Below are 20,987 nucleotides of genomic sequence, written 5' to 3'. Positions count from 1 at the left end.
GTGATTCTTTTCAAGAATACAATCTTACACATTCACAAACCATTACATTTGTTGCAAAACACATTTTGCTACATAGTACAAAAATGTTTCTCTCTACCTTTACGCAATAAAGTGTCCATATCTCTTTAGTGTCCATAAATATCCTTGTGAAAAATTTGACTGTAAAAAAGATACATAATAAACACATTGTCAGTAAAATATTTTCCATTATTAAATTTTACATTATTAAATTTTAAAACCATTATTAAAAAAATAAATTCACCGATAAATTTTACTTAAATCATATTCCCTGTTGAGGCCATGGGGAGCCAATGTTTCCAACTTTCTGATCCATCTCGCTTCCTTTTTTAATAACATTTTTACTCTATCACGGGACGTGGTCTATTATTTGGTATTTTAATTGTTGTACCCCATGGCCCGCAACAAGGAAATGGTTTGCAACTGCTTGATCGCTTTTCTTAGTATTTATGGCGGACTTGTGTTCTCTTATCTGCTCCTTAGCACTTCTTGTGGTCTGTCCAACATATGATAACCCACACGGGCACTTAATCACATACACTACGAAGGTACTCTCACATGTAAAATATCCATTAATTTTAATTGCTGTTCCTTTCCTAGGGTGATACAAAATCTCTCCCTTTAAGCAATTAGAGCAACAATTGCAGCCAAGACATGGGTATGTCCCATTCTTTCTTGGCCACAACAGTCGCTCCTGTGTTTGTGTCCCTCCCACATCTGATCTTATAGCCATTGATCCTATGGTTTTTGATCTCTTATATGAGACCAATGGGGTATTTTTGAATATATCAATATCTGGTAAACCTTCCCTCAATAATGGCCAATGTTTCTTAATTGCTTTTTCTACATGTGTGCTTATAGTACTATATCGGGACACAAATGGAATTCTATGTATTTGATTATTTGGGGGTCTCTTTACATTGTGTTTTACATCGGCCCGTTGTTTTTTTAACAACTCAGTAGGATATCCTCTTTCCTCAAACTTTGTTTGCATTTGATCTAGTCGAAATTCCAATGCACTGTCGTCGGACACAATTCTTTTAACTGGACTAAATTGTGATTTAGGTACTGACTTTTTAATCTGTATGAGATGGAATGATCTATAATGTAATAAAGTATTTTTGTCAGTTGGTTTTATACATAGGTCCGAAGTGCATTCTCCTTTCGACCAATAAGGGTATCTAAAAACAAAACCTGATTTACGTCACTATGCAAGGTAAACTTTAGTTTGGCTCTGGTATGATTGATCTGGCGATGGAATACCTCCAGGGTCCCCTGTGGCCCTGACCATATTATGAAAATATCGTCAATAAATCTATACCAGCTCAAACAATGTGTTTTGTATAAATCATTTGTGTACACAAAAGCCTCCTCAAATGCATTCATATAGATATTTGCATATGATGGGGCCACATTGGACCCCATTGCCGTACCCCGTATTTGTAAGAAGAATTGGTCTTTAAAAAGAAAAAAATTATTGTACAAAACCAATTTTAAACACGATAGGACAAAGTCCTTCTGTGAGCCATCCAGTGATTCGTCCCGGCCCAATTCGACGCAGACAGCCTCCACACCCCCATCATGTGGGATGGAGGTGTACAGGCTCTCCATGTCAAGCGTGGCCAGGATGATATCCTCAGGTAAATTCTTATGTTTTTTAATTTTTTCCAAAAAATCCCCTGTATCTTTGATATAAGAAAAATGTCTCAATACATACGGGTTTATAATCTTATCTACAAAGATTGAAAGTGGGGACAGTATCGACGCTACACAAGACACAATAGGACGCCCTGGGGGACTCTGCAAATTCTTATGGATTTTTGGTAAAACATAAAATACTGGTGTAATCGGATTTTCTGTTTGCAGAAATTCCCCAAGGGGTCCATTGATTATGCCTGCATCACGAGCATATTTGATAAGTGATGTTATCTGCATCCTGATATTAGGTTGGGGGCTGGTGGTCAATTTTTTATATGTTGTTTCATCAGACAACTGACATTCAATTTCGTGAATATAATACTCTCTATCCATGACCACCAGTGCTCCTTCTTTATCAGCCTGCTTGATAGTAAGTCTATCATCTTTCACTAGTTCTTGTAAAGCCTTAGATTCCCCCTCGGTTAAGTTTTTAGAAATGGTACGTAAGTTCCCTTTTCTGTATTCTCCTTCCACTTCTTTTATCTCCCTAGTCACATTTTTGATAAACGCTTCTACAAAAACATTGTCTCCCCGTGGTATATACTGACTTAATTTCCTCAGTTGTAAATCATTTCCCTTAAAGATACCAAACCCAGCAGTAGCATTTTGGCTCTCCCTGTTTTGGAATTCCACTTTAAGTTTAATATTCCGAAAAAATCTATACAGATCACAATCTAATTAAAAAAAAATCAGGACCCGATACTATGCCAAATGAAAGTCCCTTTGAAAGTACCTGAGTCTGCCCCTCGGTCAGGGTAATGCTTGAAATATTCACCACCACGGTTTCTTTCTTTTTATTTCTTTGTTTTCAGCCCCCTCAATGTTTCCTATGCCTGGCGGATCGTTCGCCGCTAGTGAGCCACCTAAAAAAGAAATTTGCGATGATGCCGAGGAGATTGAAGTTGATGCGGAGTCAGAGCGTTCCCGGGTGCTGCCTCCTCCACTTCGCGATGGATATCTGCGGCTATAGGAGTTTGCCAGAGGCCCCCGTCTTGCGATTGCGGCTTCATTCCCTCTCCGTTGCCAGCTGTATACATTACCGGTGGTATAGTCCGCCGCATCACGCTGGAACTTTGATCTTTTCCTCTGTCTCAGTTCCGCATCAAACCTTTCCATGTGGTCCGTTAGTTTTTTCAGTCCGTCTGAAACCACGGCTGCTGTGAACTGTTCTTTTAGTTCCTTCTCGGCTTGTTTGGCTTCCCGCTTAATTACAGGTATTTCTTGCTGTAGACGCTCCATGGTGGCAAGCATTAGGTCAGTCGAACATTTATTCATTATGGATTCCCATTTATTACAGAATTCTTTCTCATTTGAGAACAATGTGGGGCATAGATTAACTCGGAGTCCCCGTGGTATACGTTGTAGCCTCACGTACTCTGCCAGGGTTCGCAAATGCAAATCATATGAAACATATTTTGTCTTTATGGGTTCCAAATTTCTAAAATCCTGGACATGATCCTTAGTGCTAAGAAAATCACACTGTCCATCCACTGCCTCAGTGATTCACACTTTATCAAGGTCAGTATATGCAAAAGTCATTTTCATATGGGGTATGGTGCACGACTTACGTGGAAGATCAATCAATTAGATTTCTCAGTCAGCACCTATGCCTCCCAATTCTGATGCACGTCCAACGGTTTCCACCATGTGTCCGTTTACTCACAAATGTAATGGTTTGTGAATGTGTAAGATTGTATTCTGGAAAAGAATCACTAGGCGTCACTGTGTGATTTTGTATAAATAACTGAGCACAGGTGCTGTTAAGGTGGCTTGATAAAAGACCGATGGCGGTCTGAAATGTTGCCAAGTGTATTGGGGTCAGAAACCCATTTCTCAATAAAGGAATTTTAAACAAAGCGATCTATGGCTGGTGCTGTCGATATCTGCAAATTGTGAGTAAACGGAAACATGGTGGAAACCGTTGGACGTGCATCAGATCCTAAGAGTTGGGAGGCATAGGTGCTGACTGAGAAATCTAAGTGGTTATACTCCTAGTAATGCAATTGGCAAGTAAAACTTGCATTTGTAAATGCATAAAGGCATACTAAAAGCTGGATGAATTGAATGGAAGTGAGTGTAGGACTGGCCATAACAGCAGCAACATACTGTAGCTGTCATCTTAACAGAATTTTTCAATAAAAAAAAAAACTAGGTAAATGGATAGGCTGTGCAAAATAAAAAATGTTTCTAATGTAGTTAGTTAGCCAAAAATGTAATGTATAAAGGCTAGAGTGAGTGGATGTCTAACACTACTTCCTACAGAAAATGGACCAGCGAGTAGTGGTGAAAGAAAAAATGGGGTTGAGAAAATGAATAGGTTGGTTGGAGGAACAGAAGATAAATAGAAGGGTAAAATTGCATGATAAATGACAAAATAGCAAAGAAGAGGAGAAATAAAAGAGAGAGGGAAGGGAAAATAGCTAGGAAATAATGGGTGTAGGGATGATCAGATTATAAAAAATACAGAAAAAGTGAGAGGGCAGCATAAAACAGATAGAAAAAAATGTAAAAAGAATGGAGTAGAGAACATGGAAAAATGTAAAATGTATAATGTACTCCCTATTGTAAAATATAAGGATATTATTTGTCAACGTTAGTTTCCATGACCATATGAAGGCACAAGTCCAAAGACTGATTGCTTTTATACAGGTCATGGAACACCAAGGGGACATCTGATATCCTCATGAGGATCGTTATTATTATAATACACAATGTAACGTAGCTATCCCAAAACTCAGAACTAACACCATGGTCCTGGTCACTATTCCACCTATAACCGCTGCCTTTCGCTTCAGGAGGAGCCCTCCGCTACTCGGATCCCACCAGGTCTTATAGTGTGAGGACCAAAGGGTAAATTCTGGGCAGGCAAGGGAACTGAACGTGTACTAGAAGGATGGGGAACAGGAAGCGTAGTCAATTGTCAGGCCGGGGCGGTACCAATTTGGCAGAGCAGTACAGAATCAGGATACAGAAACGTAGTCAGGGTCACAGTCAGGGGTCAGAACAAACAGTAGCACAGTACAGAATCAGAATCCGAAGAATGGTCAGTAAAAGGGCAGAGGTCGGTACAGGCAGCAAAGTAGCAGTAGTCAAGGAACAAGATCGGAACAATAAAAACACACCCAGGAGCTTTGGAAATAGACATACGTTGGGCAACATGTATTTGGCCTTAGCCTCTTTAAATTTTTGAAGTGCACAATGATGACGCAGCACTTGCATCAAACCCAGAAGCAGTGAGCGAGTGTCATTTATGGATCGGCATGCGAGGGGAGCTCCGGCACACCACCAGCGCCCCTTAGTATGATGTAGAGAGTGATATTCTGAGACAATTTGCAATTGTTTTTTTATTATTTGTGTTTTTTGAGTTATTTAGCTTTTTATTCATCAGCTTTCTAGTTTGCAATTTCAGCAGTTTGGCTGCTAGGGTCCAAATTACCCTAGCAACCATGCACTGATTTGACTAAGAGACTGGAGTATGAATAGGAGAGGCTTGAATAGAAATATTAGTAATAAAAAGTAACAACAACAATACATTTTGTAGCCTTACAAAATATTTGATTTTAGATGGGGTCAGTGACCCCCCATTTGAAAGCTGTAAATAATCAGAAGACAAATCATAAAAAAACTATAATAAATAAATAATGAAACCCAATTAAAAAGTTATTTAGAATTAGCCATTCTATAACACACTAAAAGTTAATTTAAAGGTGAACCACCCATTTAAATTGTTTTTAAAGTTTAGACAAATTATCCTAATAATAAAATGTATTATAATAATGAGTAAACTCATATTAGGCATCCCCAATGCCCAATATGAGCTCAGTTAAATTTAGTATTTTAATCATTTGTGAGCAAATTTTATCTCCTGGCACTGAATGTCTTGAATTCAAGGATGAATCTGCTGCCCTAACCAACACCTGCCCTGACCAATCCTGTCTCTACTACAGTTTTATTTATCTGGGATGACCCACTCCAAAAAGTATGGGGCCCATTTTTGTGTCCTGACCCAAAGGCTAAAATTCTCTGTTTTACTACACAGAAAAATTGTTCACATTTGCAAGTCGCCTTTTTGTTTTTTTGTTAAATACAAATAGGTAGCAGTCTTGAAAACACAAACTTTTACTTACATATCTTAAGAAAAATGCTCTTCTTTCAGCTGTGCCCTCTAACTCCCACTATGTGGTTCGAAGCCTTGATCTTATGCCAAGTCTAGCCTTTCTCCCCCAGCGGTTGAAATAGTTGGAGATTGAAATCTCTCCTCATGCTGAACTGATTTAGAGTCAAAAGGAGCAAGTTATTGTCTATTTGCTTTCCTCTCTGCATTATTACCCGCAGGGCAGATAATAGGCCACTTTGAAAGACCTTGTCGGTGGTTCTAAGCACTGCATTTTATGCCTGTCACAGATGGAGCTTTATAGAAGTTGTTCCTGAGTGTGATATGTGCCACTCTAGCAGCAAATAGATTAAGTTTGTAATTGTTCTGTTTTGCATCAAACCCATCAAACTGCAATGGGAGTCAAATGGTTAAAATGGGCAGATTTGTATTCGACTTTAATATATGAATGCTTTATTTGTGGTTTTGCATTGCTTCCTCTAGTGTTTTTAAGTTAAAAAACACAAATATAGGAAAGTTTTATTTAACAATTAAATTTTTTGGACATAAGTAATAGAAAAAGAGACCCGGACCTTGTAAGAGCTGTATGATTAACAGGAGAGATTTCTATCATCAGCCATCCATATCTGCACACAATGTATAGTACTGGAAATACTCAGACCCATAGAGCAGAACAAAACAGTACAACTACAACCCTTTCATTTTTATCAGATAACATATCCCATACTTACAATGAAAAATATTTACAGGGTTGATAAACCCCAATGTATAGGCTTGATTAATTCTTAAATTTTCCCTCAAATTAGGAACATACACTGTACTATACTACAATGAGAAATATTTCAGTTTGACTTCAACAGTATAATAGGGCTAATACCATTATAGACTAAATAACCCACAAAGGAAGTTTGTAGATTTAAGACTAGTGGAAATTTCCTTGGCAGCCTTTGTAAAATAAATAATGTTGACTAGTATGACTAATTGCAAGTGAGAAGCACTACGATATTGAAAGGACTGATTTTGTGACTGATGAATTTACACCTGTCTGCACCTGTATAAACAAAAAAATTTAGCACCCATCTGATTTTGCACATGAACATGTATATCTTCCAAATAAAGCAAAACCCCACCATCAGTGTATGTGGTTGAAACCAAAATGAGCAAGGAGAGACATGTAGGAGGTTACATACTAAAATAATTTCTCATTCATTTTTTAAAATCACTTCGACCAAACTCCTGTCCACATTTTTACAATATTTATCAATAAATTAATTAACTCGCAAAATTTGGTGCATGAAAAAAATCTGTATCGTTCAATTCTTTCAGATTATCATCCGAAAACCACCAATTACTCGGATTATTGTACTAAACCCAGAGTAGATCATGACATCTTCCAATTGTAAACGGAACATCTGCCATTGACTTCTACAGGATCTCGGCAGGTTTGAGATGGAGAACTTTTTTTATTCTGATTTTTAGCAGCCTTGGGGTTTAATAAATCATGAACAATTTGAGGGTTTTTTCATAATTTGGATCTTCATACCTTAACTCTATTGGAAAATCATGTAAAAATTAAATAAACCCAGTAGGCTGGTTTTGCTTCCAATAGGGATTAATTATATCTTAGTTTTGATCAAGTACAAGGTATTGTATTATTACAGAGAAAAGGAAATCATTTTCAAAAATTTGGAAAACATGAATAGAATGGAGTCTATGAGAGATAGCCTTTCTGTAATTCGGAGTTTTCTGAATAACGGGTTTCTGGATAACAGATCCCATCTGGTACCCAAGCTGAGAAAAAAATGGTATAAATAAAAGTTCTATTCAACCCTTGCTCCCCCCCCAATTCCCAAACGCCTGTTAAGCTAGATATGCCAGCAAAACTGTCAGAGATGTTGGGAGTAATAGTCCAAGAAAAATGTAAATACAGATTATATCTATCCTAAAACATGCCTTGAATTGATTTTGAATAGCAGTAACCAAAATCTAAGACTCCGTATGAGTTACACATGGAAAACAGAGTTTTGTTTTATTTTTATCTAGTATGATGCAGATTTCTCCATCCCTGTGCTCAGAATTCAATAATGTATCAGCATTAACTCACTAAATGATCCCTGTGCTCATGTAAACCTGATCTGTTCTTTCTTGGAAACTGGATTCATTAGAAAAGTGGTATGTTAGAGAACACAAAGAACAGGTAAGGACACAAGATCAGCTGGGCCGATATTTTCTTGTGTACAGCTTGGACTGCACCCATGGAAGGCCCAAGTTTTCTGCCTTGTTTGTTAGTGAAACTGAAGCACTACCTCTTTCCACCTCCGCTTAAAGGAGAAGGAAAGCTACGGAGGCAGTTTATTGCCAATAGATTAGCTGCAATAGTGCAAGCTAGAATGCTATATTTATTCTGTAGAATGTTTTACCATACCTGAGTAAAAAGCTCTAGAAACTCTGTTTGTTTAGAATAGGAGCTGCAGTATTAACATGGTGTGACATCACTTCCTGCCTGAGTCTCTCCCTGCTCTGGGCTCAGATTACAGTAGAGAAGGGAGGGGTGGGGGGAAAGGAGCAAACTGAGCATGCTCTTGCCCAGGGCAATGAGGTTTAAGCTGAAGGCAGGAAGTCTGATACAGAAGCCCATGAGTACACAATAGAAGGAAAGAAATGCAGTGTTTCTTTTGACAGGGGACTCAGAGCAACATTACTTTGGGGGTTTACTGGTAAATTTAGATGGACCTTTCTGATAAGGCTTACTTAGTTTTAACCTTTCCTTCTCCTTTAAGAGTTGTGGACCAAGGAGGAAGCAACGGGTACCAAACACAATTCACGGTATCCAAGGGGTAAAGAAGTAGCGAAGTCAATCCAGGCAGAGGTCAGTTCAGGCAGCAAGGTTCTTAATCAATATAACAGGCCGAGGCCAAGATCAGGAATCAAGGTTGTGAGGAGGTCATGCGCCACTCGCTGATGTTGTGTGTTGACGCTGCACGTTTTGACCCGCAGGCGTCGTAATGCTGCACACGTTTTGACACATTGGCGTCAAAACATGCCACGTGTGTCCCCTGGGGACCGCCATCTTTCCGACGGCACCGGAGCAGGAAGGAGCGCAGTCGGGCGCTCCTTACAATAAGATATTCTCAGTCTCAGAGCAGATATACTGAATTTTGCAGCTATATTGGTTAGTATATAATGCACAGATATGCCACCCATAATTAAATAGCGCAACATTCTCCCTGGTTCATGGGTGATTGTCATAATTAAAAAACAAAACATTGCCATTACTTACAGTATGTATCTCTTGTTACTTGGAACATTAAAAAAAACATTTCCTCGTGCTTAACACTGAATTGTCTTTCAAATTAATGTCAGGAAGCAATTACAGGCAAAATCTGTCCATTGTGCTGTACGTCTAATACAGAAAAGGCATCCTACTCCCTATCTGCAAATTGAGGTAACGTACTGTCAGCAAGGGAAAGAGCAAAGGCTCAGTCAAAAATTCTGTTAGTACCTGTAGACAGCCTTTCACAATTTCTAACTGCGAACAGCCTTTTTCAAAGATGGCCTCTCCAAGCCCTCATAGAGACATGATACAAAATGTAACTGGATCTCAGAATTGCCAATACCTGCCATCCCAGATGTGAAAATAATCATTCTGGTCAGCTGCTGCTGATACTTAAAACAGATTGGATGTTTTTGCCTTCTAACTCCGCAGTGACATAATTTTTCAAGATGTAACTAGATTTTATTTGAGTCTTCAGCAATTCCAGTCTCCTTCTGCTGACTTTGTACCAGTGGTATAAATACACCCATATATATATAACTGGGTGTAACAGGCATGGGGTGCCTAATTTCAGATTGTGCTCTGAGGATCTCTTATGTCTATTTATGCCCTAATTAAAAACAATTGAGTAGACTTCAGACTAATTTACACCAATCCTTTGCAGCATATTTTGTATTTAAGTGAATCATTTGGTTTACGGTTAAGTTTGTAGAGCTACAGCATTCCAGACTGCATATGTTGTTTTTTATGACTTTGGTTGGTGTAAACACTAAGGTGAATACTATTTTGACTAAAGGGGCCCTGACTAAAAAGTTGTCCTACAAAAGGTAGCACAACTTTCATTTTAATAAATGTTTCTTAACCTGACTGTTTTGCCAACCTGACTGTCCCTTCTCAGCCCTGCTGCACAAATATGGCAGCCCCCTCATAGAGGAACATGGAGGTAAGAAATGTAAAAGCATCTGACAAATACTTATATGGCAAAATTATAAATAGTATGCAAAGACAATATTATGATAGATATAAAAAAGGTTATTTTATGGTGTCGGTATCTCTTTAAGGCAAGCTTTACATCATACCAAAATCTTGTTTGTGTATGAGACACCTGGGGGGTTATTTACTTAAATCTGAATTTATCTCATATTTTATTAAAAAAACTCAACCAAACTTCCATGCCAAGCTTATTTATTAATAAAATAACTTAATGTAATTGGATTGTGGAAAAACTAGATAAAATCGAGAGGAAAAACGGAATTGCTCAATTTTTTTCGGGCTTTTTCCCAAATTGCTCAAATTTTTCGAGCTTTATATTCTTAAATTGCCCCATTTTTTCTAGTCTTTGCCTGAAAACCCCCAAAAAGTTGGATTTTCTGGCAAAAAAACCCGAAGACCCCGATAACTTCTATTTGAGATAAGTGCCTCAACCAATGACTTATACAGGACCTCAACAGGTCTGAGATGGCGGATTTTTGGAATCAGGCTTTTTGCAGTATTGGGGTATAATAAATCTAGAAAAAATTTAGGTTTTTACTCTAAAAATTCAATTTTCTAGTGAAAAAAAATCAATATTTTTGAGTTTTTACCATCAGGGCTTTAATAAATAACCCCCTGATGTCCTTGCCCATGCACTTACTACACAATTAGATGGTGAGGAGGGAGGGGGATGTGGGGAGTGCAGTGGTATCTAGGAAGTGCAGAATGGAAAGAATGGAAAGTTGATTGCCCTGCCTCTATGCCTAAGGCATAGGGCAGGGGCAGTCAATATATGATTGACAGCTGAGAGTATAAGAAGTATGGCTGTGTCATGTTTGGGTTTCATGTTTAATTTGAAAAGGACTTATTATACAGCTTTTTATGTCTGGTTGACAGATCAACTTAAAAACACTTTCAGGATGGATGGACAAAATGTAAAAAAAAGTGAATATCTAGTCAGACAATAAGAACATAAGCAGAACTATAGGTCCATGTGAGGTAATTATGAAAATGTTGCAATCTTGTCTCTTTTCAGTGCAATTTGATTATAAGGTAACGGTGCCTTCTCAGGGAGGTGAGGGTTTGTAATATATAAATGGACTGTATTTATACAAAAAAAATACATTCTTGCTTTTCTCTGATCCAAGGACATTTCTGCTAGGCTGCTAGATACACTGATTCTGTCCTATAACATGACATTTCAGCACCCTCTAGTGTGATCACAAGTATAACAATAAACCTACAGTGTAAATCAGTAAATCAGTGCATAGCTGAAAGAGACAATTTGTGACACTTTATTTTTAGGTATAACTAAAATAGCCAAAAATAATCTGAACATATTATATCTAGTTAAGTGAATAGGATATTCTTAGTTTTTTTCTAACTGAACACTTTATCTTAATGTATGATCCCCCCTCCACCATCCCCTTCCCATGTGTTTATTGGTATCAGGGATTCTTCATTCTGCAACAAGATATTTGACTTTACAATGCTGAGAAATGTATAATTTTTATCTCCCAATCTGCCAGTTACAGAACATGGTTGTCACATGGACAGCCTGGGTTTCAAAAAGGTTGTCTGGGTGAAAACTTTCTATCCAGATTTTTGTTATGTTTTGGGTAGCCGAGGATAAGGAGAGTATAACTCACTTTTAAGCTACCAGGAAGTATGCACAGTATAAGTATGAGCACAGTGACATCTACAGGCCATTTGCATGAACACCACAATTTTCAAATTAGGAAGTCCAGGACTTTAAGTTGAATGCGGAGATCAGCCCCAATGTCATAGACCCCCTTCAAAAACATAACCCACCCCACCTTAATGGCCTCCACCTGACCCTAAAGCCAAAAAAGTTGACAACCCTAGCACAGAATTTTAAAATGCATACTTTAAAAATTTTTCTGAATAACTGGCTTTCTATTCTGAAAATAGCTTGTATTTTACAGCATCTTGGCAACTATATGTCGTTGGGTACAGATATAGAACATTCCATATATGAATGCCATGAGTTTCCTGAAGAAAATGATGCCAATATTCATAGGATTGCCAAAGTAGGTGGCAATGTAGACACCCAAAAATGAAAATTGTGTATAGTAATTTTCATGGATGACACTTCTGCAGGACAAGAAAAATACCCATGTTTTATATGCCATAAATGCCACTTGACCGTATATGTTTTTTGGGTGATGAATTGGGTAAGCTGGGTAAATATGTCTTTCTACTCCAAACTATTGAACTGCAAAACTTTGGTAAAAGTATCCGATTTTATGACATTTCTGACAATTGAATCCTTAGGTTCAAAGATAAAACATCATATATATGTTTTTTTTTACAGTGAGAGCTGTGAAGATGTGGAATTCTCTCCCTTAATCAGTCATTCAAGCTGATACATTAGATAGCTTTAAGAAGGGGTTGGATGTTTTTTTTAGCCAGTGAGGGAATACAGGGTTATGGAAGATAGTGTGTACTGTGTAAAGAATGACCAAAGTTTCTGGATCTTCCCCTTTGTTATCCGACCCAAAAATATTTGTTTTTCCTCGAGTGAATAAATAGGAATCCAAAGTTTACAAAGGTCAGCGCTAAATGAAGCTCAGGGGGAAAAAGGAAAAAAAGGGGGGATTTTTTTTATATGTGTGCTAACCACAACTACTCTCCTTGTTGGAGCCAGAAAGCTGCTCACTAAATACCTGCCTCTACCTTTCACTCCTATTACACAAACTTCTGCTGCTGAATAAACGTTCCCTTGTCAGGGTGTTTCATTTACCGACTCCACAGCAGCAATGTAGTTCAGTCAGCACTCACCAACCGTACAATTCTTTTCACAATTCGGTGCACGTGACCCATTGTCCACTCACCAACTGGATTATAGAATTCTAGTATATGACACAGCACTGTTCAAGAAGAAAGAAGACTTTATTCATAACATTTGGTTTTGATCTGTGACAACTGCAATGTTTCTCTTCTGCTCCCAGCCCTTTATCAAGCCACTGATTCACTCAAAATGTTAAATTTTTATACCCTTTTAGGCTAAGGCCACACTAGGCGATAGCGCGGCGATTTGACTCGCGGCGACTTTTCGCCGTGACTTTTAAGCCGCAATCGCTGTGGAAACTTTTGCGCTGGCGTCTATGGGGAATCGCGAAAAATCGCCAGCGTAAAAACACACGCGGCGATCTTTTTTCTATTGTCGCTCGAAATCGCCTAGCGAGGCAATTTCGAGCGACAGTAGAGAAAAGATCGCCGCGTGTGTTTTTACGCTGGCGATTTTTCGCGATTCCCCATAGACGCCAGCGCAAAAGTTTCCACAGCGATTGCGGCTTAAAAGTCGCGGCGAAAAGTCGCCGCGAGTCAAATCGCCGCGCTATCGCCTAGTGTGGCCTTAGCCTTACACAGCACCATTTACTGGCTTCTATATCAATTATCCATACAAAAAACATGACACTACAGAGAATGTCATTTATCTCCTTGACTATACTTGCATTTCTATTTCTGACTTGAGATAATAGTCCATGTACTTCAATAGATCCATAACACAAAATGCTAAATATAAAACAGAACAAACATAATAAGTTAAAAACAATTCTCACAGAAAAATACAAATTGGAGGAGCCCCGTGCGCATTACCTTTTAAAGGAGAGTTTAAAGGAGAAAAGCATCGGGATGGGGGATACTATAGAGGAAGCTGCATTCTGTACTGTTATGTTACACATCCAGTCACTCCAGCCTTTATAGATTACATTTTTGGCTAACTATATTAGAAACATGTTTTATTTCGGACAACCTATCTATTTATCCAGTTTTTATTTTCACACTGAACTGTTCCTTTAAAGTCAAAAACAATAATTCATGTACGTGTTATTTAGAACATTTAAAAATATATACTTATTAAAAAGTCTCTATTGTTTTATAATTAGAATGGTTTGTTTCTGCAGAGACTGAAACATGTCCCCTCATCATTTGCATGTATATGATGCATCCTTTCTATAGGTATTACACATTGGAAGTCACTAAGGAGATCTGTAAACTTCCATATTGGGATAATACTGAGATAATATTGATCTGTTTATATGTAATTTACATACTTAAAATCAAAGTAAATACTTTGTCTAACTAAGTCAGTAGTTTTAGAAAATGGTACAGGGGAAAATACAATGGTGAATTATTGCCATAAAGCAATTATGTATGTAGGATATGAGTCTGGACATTATGACACAGACAATAAGATGCAAAGTGGCTGCTGTGTGTTTATAATGATAATTCAGCTTGGAGTTGGCTAAATTACTTTTTGTAAAAAAAAAAAAACATGTTTCATAAGCATAAATAAACAGAGGAAAAAATGCAAATGTTCATCAATGTGAAATTAATGTGCCAAAATATTGCATACTTGCATTATTATTATTCTCCAATTTTGTAGTCTATCTTAGTTATTGATTACTGAAAATGGCTTGACTTGCACATACTCTCTGTTCTACAACCATTGGCATGACTATCTCACAGTGACTAGACCTCAGGCTAGGTTCATAAGAGAAAACCAAAAACTTTTGGCAACTTTAAGAAATAAGAGAGAAACAATAATCTAGACTTGTCTTCCTTCTGCTGTCACACGACATAAACCAAAATTCACAACCTTCCTGTACAGTTCATTTCATGCACAACAGTCCTATCTACAAACTTGGAATGTGTTGCCATCTTCTACACATCCATTTCATGCTACATCAGTTAAATATCATTTCCAATTTTCTAATTTTCTTGCCATTAAAACTATTTGTTTCATATGGTTCTACAACAAAGCTTCCAATGGCTGAAAAACACTATCTGAAGATAAATGTATTTGATATATGTTTTCAAATCTGATAAACAAGCCAAATTTCTTGTTGAAGATGATAAAAAAAGGAATTGATTTGTATTATATTTAGAGAACCTTTCTCCTTGATTTGTACAATTTCTATCAGCAAGGTACAGAGGGGATTAACCCTGTGCAGAGGATTCTCATACATTATTATACAATCCTATTTACAGGTATAGACCATGCAACAAGAAAATGTTCCTAATTAACCTACAAACCTTAGGTAAGCTTGCAGACCTTAGGTATCATTAAAGCAGTGGTTCACCTTTGAATTACATGTTTGTGTGATATAGATGTGCATATTCTAAGACTATGTGCAGTTGCTTTTATTTTTTTGTTAAGCAGCTGTCCAGTATGGAATTCCAGCAGCTATCCGGTTGCTGTGGTCCAGTTTACCCTAGCAACCATAAATTGGTCTGGATGAAAGAATAGAAGATGAGAAGGGGAGGGCTGTAATAGAAATATAAGTAATACAAATCATAATAACAATAAGGCCTCACAGAGCAATAGTTTTTTGGCTGCTGGGGTCAGTGACCTCCATTTGAGAGCAGGAAAGAGACAGAAGAGGAAGGTAAATAATTCAGAAATTATATAAAATGTAGCACAATTGAAAAATTGTTATGAACAGGACATTCCAGGAAATGCCAGAGGGGCTGCTATAAGGTGCCATGGAAAGTCAGTATTTACTGGGCTGGTGGGGGCTGTTTGGGCCTCTCTGTGGGCTGATTGGGCCTCTGTGAATCTAAAATGCCAGGGCCTATTTAATTCTCAGTCAGGACCTGGGACATTCTATAACATACTAATTAATGTGAACCAGTGTCCAGTGGGCCAGTAATACACTGATGAGTGCAGCACTGTAAATACATTATTTGTTTGGGCAAATGCACATTACAGATATGAAATTAACAGCCTTATTAGGATCTCACCCAGTGTCAGACTGGGATGCAAAGGGGCCCTCCAGAAAACTTTAGACCGTGGGCCCACTTTCCAAACTATTATTCCTCCTCTTCTCACTCAACCTCTTTATTTTAGTCTACTTACTATATTCTTCGATTATTAAGCATTTTTTTCCATAAACAAACCCCGGGCCAAACTGACCAGGCGCCCTAGGCAACCCGGTCGGCTAAACCCCGCCCCTGTGTGTGCGCATGAGCGTGCATGCAACATAGGGGAGGGGAAACGCAAGAGGGGATGCGGAAGGGCCGAGGGGAGTGCAGTCGGACTAGGGGCAGGCAGCACTATAGGAGGGGGAAGCAGGAGAGGTGATGCAGAAGAGCAGGCGATACGAATGGCAATGCGGAAGGGAAGGGAGGGCAGTAGGCGAGAGCGGCAGAGGGGAGTGCAGCCGGACTAGACACAGGCAGAAGTGCCTTGAACAGGCACCTGCCCAGCGCCCCTACATTGTTGTGCCCTAGGCATGTGCCTCTTCTGACTACCCCTAGTTCTGGCCCTGCAAACAGGTAATGGAAATGAAATAGGCTAAATGGTTAAAAGCAAGAGGGTAGGGTTGCCACCAGCAAAAACATACCGGCCTTCCTATATTCTTGCCGTTTTTTTCCTATTAATAACATTGGCATCAAGCATAATTTTTACCGGCCAGGTGGCAACCGTAAAGAGGGCTGACTGACAGCTGGGCCCGCCAGGAGTTTTCCTGCTATCAGGGTGGGCCAGTCTGAAACTGAACCCACCAGTTTTATTGGTACTCAGCTGGAACAGTCAACAAGAAATAAATATGTTGCACTCAAACATTGTACTCAAACAATCATGTCTCTTTGGGGTCTCTTTCCTGCAGCCTGAATAAAACCACAGGGCAGTCACCTGGAAACTGATAGGGGTGTCACTCTGTAGAGTAACTATTGTTCCCTTCAGCATCTGCTGTGTCCATTCTCTCTGCCCTCACTGCTAGTTCTGTAGGAGCCCACTGCCCTTCAGGTTCTTATTTATGTGCCTAACTACCACACATTCACCTCTAAATGCTCTCGCACACTAGCCTCTTTGAAGGATTGCTGACACCTATTGACGGAATTGTATACTTCATACTATGTAAAGAATACTGTCCACATGTTGGTCGCGTTATGGAGCGGCTTGCAACTTTTTTTTCTTTAAAACCACAATTATGTATACTATCTTATGGCAAAGATGGTAACTCCCAGTCATAACAGTCCTAATTAGGTAAAGGTATCTACGGCCAATGTATTGCACTTTCGTGTGTTCATATCAACGCCGCTCCTGACTAATAAAGTTGGATTTTGAATAGAATCTGAAAACAAGATGGCGGCTTCCGTGCTTGGAAGTGTGTTTCGAGGTGCCCGGCAGGTGAGGAGAACGATGACATTGACAACAGAATGAAAGGCATTAAGAGCTGCAGGGAGTAAGATAAGGGGTCAGACGGAGGAAATTGATAAATAGAGAGTGTTGTGAGACCAGTGGCCATCGTCTGCAGTAGGGCAACTTGCCCCATGAAATCTCAGTACCACAGAGTTCTCAAATAACATTACAACCTTTAGGAGAGCTTTGCCAAGTACTATTTCATAAATGTATGGAAGAGCCGTAATATATTTGACCTGGTCAATACATTTATCTATTAGATCATTTTTAAATGGCCCATTTTACATTGTCTAGTGAATTGGGGAAACTTGCAATAAACTGATATTTGCATCATTAATTACTTGAGAAAAATGTCTTTTGGTGGGGGGGGGCTCCATTCAAGGATTGTTTGTTTCAAATGCAGTACAAATTACTTTATTGATCTAAATTACATGCATCACCACCCACTCTAGGCATTCATTGTCAGTAGCTTATGGGGATGAACATTTTTCATTTCCAAGAAACAGAAATGTTACCATAAGCAGGCCAGGAATTGGTTTCATGCAGGACTCTTCCAGGAGTGACAATGTGTCAAATGACCGTGGAGCTGCTATAAGTCTCCATTGACTGCTGCTTCTATTGGGCTGTTTGGGAGCAGTAGGCAGAAAACTGTGGGTTCATGCATCTGTTTCCTTTTACAATATATCAGTTCATTCAAACAGTGCTGGTGTTGATGGGTGTACACAGATATAAAGCATCCTCCCTCCCTTTTGACCTTTGAGACAGTTTGAAATTTCAGCTTCAAATCAACTATTTAATTATTCAGTGGTGGTGGTTAAAATGCAGAAATGTCAATTTGTCAACCAGGCCAAACAGTGGATCTTTATATGTATAGCCCAAGTGATACCTAACCACCTTAATCAGTACTTTACCGTGTATGCTTTTAAAAAAAAATCTCACAATTGTCAATGAATAATTTCATTATGCTTGTTTTTTCAAGTTGTTTACTTGGCCTTCCGCAACTTGTACTAATCAAGTCCGAAGTTACTATGTTGACTGGAGGATGTTTCGGGATGTTAAAAGGAGGAAAATGGCTTATGAATTTGCTGATGAGAGGCTGAGAGTCAATGCTTTGCGGAAAAACATCATCCTCCCTAAAGAACTGCGGGTATATTACTTCAGCAATCCTGTGCAGCAAAAGCACTAAGTATATGGACACTATAGTTACAGTTTGGACTGCTTGGTGGGACTATAACATACATTAGCAAATTGATCTCCTTGAAAACGTTTGACCTATAGTGATAAGGGATGCACCAAATCCACTATTCGGGATTCAGCCAAATCCCCGAATACTCTGAAAGATTTGGCCGAATACCGAACCAAATCCTAATTTGCATATGGGAAAGGAAGAAGTGGGGAAACATTTTTTACTTCTTGTTTTGTGACGAAAAGTCATGTGATTTCCCTTCCTACCCTAATTTACGTATGCAAATTCAGATTTGGCCAGGCTCAAGCATTCAGTGCATACCTAATAGTGATTACATGATTTAGAGGTTGCATGCGCTAGGATATCTAGTACTTTCTATCAACCTGCGTGTTTTAAAGGAACAGTAACAAAAAATTAAATGGTTTTAAAATAATGGCAATATAATGTAGTGTTGCCCTGCACTGGTAAAACTGGTGTGTTTGCTTCAGAAACACTACTATAGTTTATATAAACAAGCTGCTGTGTAGCCATGGGGGCAGCCATTCAAGCACAGCATACATAGTAGATAGCAGATAAGTTCTGAAGAATCCCATTGTAAACTAAAGAGTTTCTGTTATCAGCTGTGTATCCTGTGTCTTTTTCTCCTTTTTAAGCTTTGAATGGCTGATGAATAGTAATTTTTTAATTGTTTTGTTAATGCAAGTGAACTAATGGTTTCCAGGTGAAGGCATTTTATAACAGAGTCAGCAGTAGTACAGATTTCTTTGTACAGACTAGTATTTAGAAAGTGGTACTGAAGTGAGTGTTGCATCGTTTTTAAAACCCTAGATCAACCTTGGTGTTCAGATATGTTCAAATTTGGTCAGGGTACCCCTGGTTTCTGGCGTTGGCTTAATAAATGGTATTGCTTTATTAACCAGTTGTTGCCATGAAGAAACCCTAGTTAGGGTTGTTCCCAACCAGAGCATTGCAATGTCCTTTCTAGCATAGAATAACAGGGACCAATATTGGTTACAAACATAATTGGTGAGGATAATATCATCCATGTTGGGTGATGTTATATGAAGGAACTCTAGATCATTCACCAGAATTTTAAACAATTTGCCAAAAGGGGGCTTTTAGTGGGCAGGTCCAGATCATATAAAATAAAGTTTGTATATGTTTGCCCACATCAAGGACAGAAGTTATGCATCTTTCTACCCATTCTGATGGGGGTGATCGGTGGAGTAACTATGGAGAAACCTGACCCCCGAGTCGCGGGGGTGTGGCCAGACTTCAAGGTCTGATCTTCTATAGCTGAATTTGCCCCTGGAAACCTGCTAAACTATCTTTTGCAAACTATCTGCTGCAGGCAGACACACGAGGTGGCAAAGAGACTGGGTGGGGCACTAAACCATAGCTCCACCAAGGATCAATCCAACTTTGAATGTTTTTGTATGTTGTATATTTTAGAATATTTGTTAAATAATGGGAAAAAAATCTGGGTTTTGGATTTCAGCTGTTTCTATTTTCTTGCAGGAAGTGGCAGATAAAGAAATTGCTGCATTTCCAGTAGATAGCTGCCCTGTAAGAATCCGTAACCGTTGTGTTATGACCTCTCGACCACGGGGTGTAAAAAGACGTTGGCGGCTGAGTCGAATCGTGTTCCGTCATCTAGCTGATAACAACCAAATGTCTGGCATTCAAAGAGCCATGTGGTAGCAATAGGATTTAAGGACTTTTATTGAGGCTACTGGGCTGACATTTACTGAAGACATTCATCAAAAGAGCATTCTTTACTCCCTAATCATAACAAAAAATGGTTTATTTATATATATATATATATATATATATATATATATATATATATATATAATAAAAGATCTGTATCACGACAACATTTACATTAAAAACTGAAGTTTATGCTATAATGATCAAGTGTTTAATACTTCTCCAGTTTTGCTTTAGGTTTTTGTTTCTAAAAAAAGAGACCTATTTGTGAGCTATCCTTACCACAGTATCCTGCATAGCTCTATATTCACTTGTATAAATATTTAGGGGTATTTTAATAGGGTGGGGAAAAAAAAGAGTTCCTTAAAGGAACAGTAACGCCAAAAATTAAAGTGTTTTAAAGTAATGAAAATATAATGCATTATTGTGCTGCACTGGTACAACTGGCATGTTTGCTTCTGAAACTCTAATATAGCTTATATAAACAAGCTACTGTGTAGCCATGGGGGCAGCCATTCAAGCTGGAAAAGGAGAGCACAGGGTACACAGCAGATAACAGATGAAAGTATACAATTGGATTCTTCAGAACTTATCTACTGTGTGTTGTATGCTTGAATGGCTGCCCTCATGGCTACACAGAAGCTTGTTTATATAAACAATAGTTATTTCTCTGAAGTAAACACACCGGCTTTGCCAGTGCAGGGAACCAGTACATTAAATTGTCTTTTCTTTAAAACACACTCACTTTTTTGGTGTTACTGGTACTTTAAAAATTGTACAAAAATGAATAGAGAGCTGAGAAGTCCCCGTCTGGCAGATTGTGGTGAACTCACTACTATAT

The 20,987-nt window shown here is 38.6% G+C and overlaps 1 protein-coding gene across 1 annotated transcript; it reads left to right on the top strand.

The window, feature by feature from the left end:
* The first annotated feature begins 17,088 nt into the window (after window positions 1–17,088).
* On the top strand, window positions 17,089–20,484 carry mrps14.S (mitochondrial ribosomal protein S14 S homeolog). Its single transcript, XM_018260944.2, has 3 exons — window positions 17,089–17,238; window positions 18,230–18,397; window positions 19,955–20,484. The coding sequence occupies exons 1-3, from the start codon at window positions 17,194–17,196 to the stop codon at window positions 20,135–20,137; spliced, it is 396 nt and encodes a 131-aa protein (XP_018116433.1). The 5' UTR covers window positions 17,089–17,193; the 3' UTR covers window positions 20,138–20,484.
* Window positions 20,485–20,987: the final 503 nt, after the last annotated feature.

This window comes from Xenopus laevis, chromosome 4S (genome assembly GCF_017654675.1).
Source record: "Xenopus laevis strain J_2021 chromosome 4S, Xenopus_laevis_v10.1, whole genome shotgun sequence".
In the NCBI taxonomy this organism is placed as follows: domain Eukaryota; kingdom Metazoa; phylum Chordata; class Amphibia; order Anura; family Pipidae; genus Xenopus; species Xenopus laevis.
The sequence above is the reverse complement of the archived record's forward strand: the minus strand, read 5'-3'. Positions and strand labels throughout refer to the sequence as shown.

Bases quoted from the DNA above. Each gene is read 5' to 3' on its own strand.
- mrps14.S (XM_018260944.2), top strand. From the start codon at position 17,194: ATGGCGGCTTCCGTGCTTGGAAGTGTGTTTCGAGGTGCCCGGCAG. The intron at 17,239-18,229 runs GTGAGGAGAACG...TGTTTTTTCAAG, and splicing joins TGTTTCGAGGTGCCCGGCAG to TTGTTTACTTGGCCTTCCGC. The intron at 18,398-19,954 runs GTATATTACTTC...ATTTTCTTGCAG, and splicing joins TCCTCCCTAAAGAACTGCGG to GAAGTGGCAGATAAAGAAAT.